This window comes from Wasmannia auropunctata, unplaced genomic scaffold (assembly GCF_000956235.1).
Source record: "Wasmannia auropunctata unplaced genomic scaffold, wasmannia.A_1.0 LD321073.1, whole genome shotgun sequence".
Taxonomy (NCBI): Eukaryota; Metazoa; Arthropoda; class Insecta; order Hymenoptera; family Formicidae; genus Wasmannia; species Wasmannia auropunctata.
The window spans coordinates 1-1,504 of NW_012041817.1; the positions used below are offsets into that span (position 1 = coordinate 1).

General features: G+C 33.2%; 1 protein-coding gene across 1 annotated transcript; it reads right to left on the reverse strand.

Moving 5' to 3' along the window:
• On the reverse strand, nt 1–1,228 carry LOC105460485 (the record flags this gene model as incomplete). The annotated part of the gene is made up of 2 exons (XM_011706938.1): nt 1–638; nt 1,059–1,228. Coding segments are annotated over 2 exons (372 nt in total), but the record flags the coding sequence as incomplete, so codon positions are not given.
• Between the last annotated feature and the right edge of the window lie 276 nt (nt 1,229–1,504).

The window sequence follows — 1,504 nt, forward strand, 5'->3', positions numbered from 1 at the left end:
TCTACAAAAATGTTACAAGCCGATAATGATGTGATGGTTGTTATTATTCGTTCCAATCACACTAATCACGGTGACATTGTAGAATTTTAATTTATGACAGAAACTTATTTATGTGTGTAATTTACTTTACAAAATAAAGTCAATCTTATGATTCTTGAGTATCGCCACGTTCATTACCATATTATAACGATTTCGGCTGGGATGCACCGATTGCACATTTTGGGTGTTATATGTTCCGCTGAACGAATAATGCAGCCCCTCGCCAGTGTCATGTGTTTGTTTGAACTCGGTATCTCGCACAGATACATGTTGGGTGTACACAAAGTGGCTCCCACAAATTAGTCGGGGACAGTTGGTGTTATTGCACTGTACCCATTTGCATCAGCTCCATACTGTACACTGGTAGCACACTGGTGCAGACCAGCCAAAATCGCTGTTAGACAAATCTTTTACCCATGACTTTAAACTCTTTGGACTTAATACCGGGGAAATATTCCTTTCCATTCTCGTCCACGCAATCAGCGAATTTTTTCGTCAGGAGTTCTTCGAATCCCACACCCGCTGCTGACTTTTGCGAAATTATTGATGTAAACACAGTGGCTGTCGCTGGTATTCCGTACTTAGGTCCGAGGAGATATCTAGATTTGTTATAAATTATAAGAAACATTGATAAATTGATTAATATGATAGATATTAAATTAATTGAAATCAATTAAGTATAAAAAGTTAAAAGTGATTCTTGTGTCAATGATGTTAGAGCAATTTATCAAAAAGATAAATAAAAATTTGTCAAATTCAATATTCTCAAAAATATTAAATGTAACTCTTTCATATTTTGTCATTATTAAATAATAATTCGAAAAAATCAAGAAAGCTCAAGGATGACAGATTATCTGCATCTTTCGCATGTAAGATTTATTATTACAAAAATAGAATAGCTCTACTTTGCTCTGAACACATTGATCTTTTTAAAGAATTTTGGACAGTGAAGTAGAGCAAAGAATCAATAACTTCAAGTATTTTTTATGTGCAAACTAACGTTTGAACACAAGTCATACCTGATTTTCAAAATATCCTTGCCTAATCCGTACCCTCGATAAGCGGGATCTACGCTAAGCCCAATAGCGTACAAATACTTGTCAATTTCGTAACATTCGTACACCACCTTTGTTGCATTAGCCAAGATTTCGAACATACATTTGACTTTCTCTGATTTAAACTGTAACGATTACCAACTTATTGTTATAGTTACATAATCGTACATTACGATAACATAGTACTGTTGATAAAGTGTAGAAAGGAAACAAAACGACACAATTGGGTTAACAAAAACTCCTCGACATAATATTAGAAAAAACGATGAACGCCAATAAAAAGAATGAAAAGTGTAATATAATTATATTACATTATTACATATTATAATAGTAAATAAGTGTACGTAATTATATTATATACACTTGTAAGGGCTATTATAATAAAACTTGCACGATAGAAGAACACACGT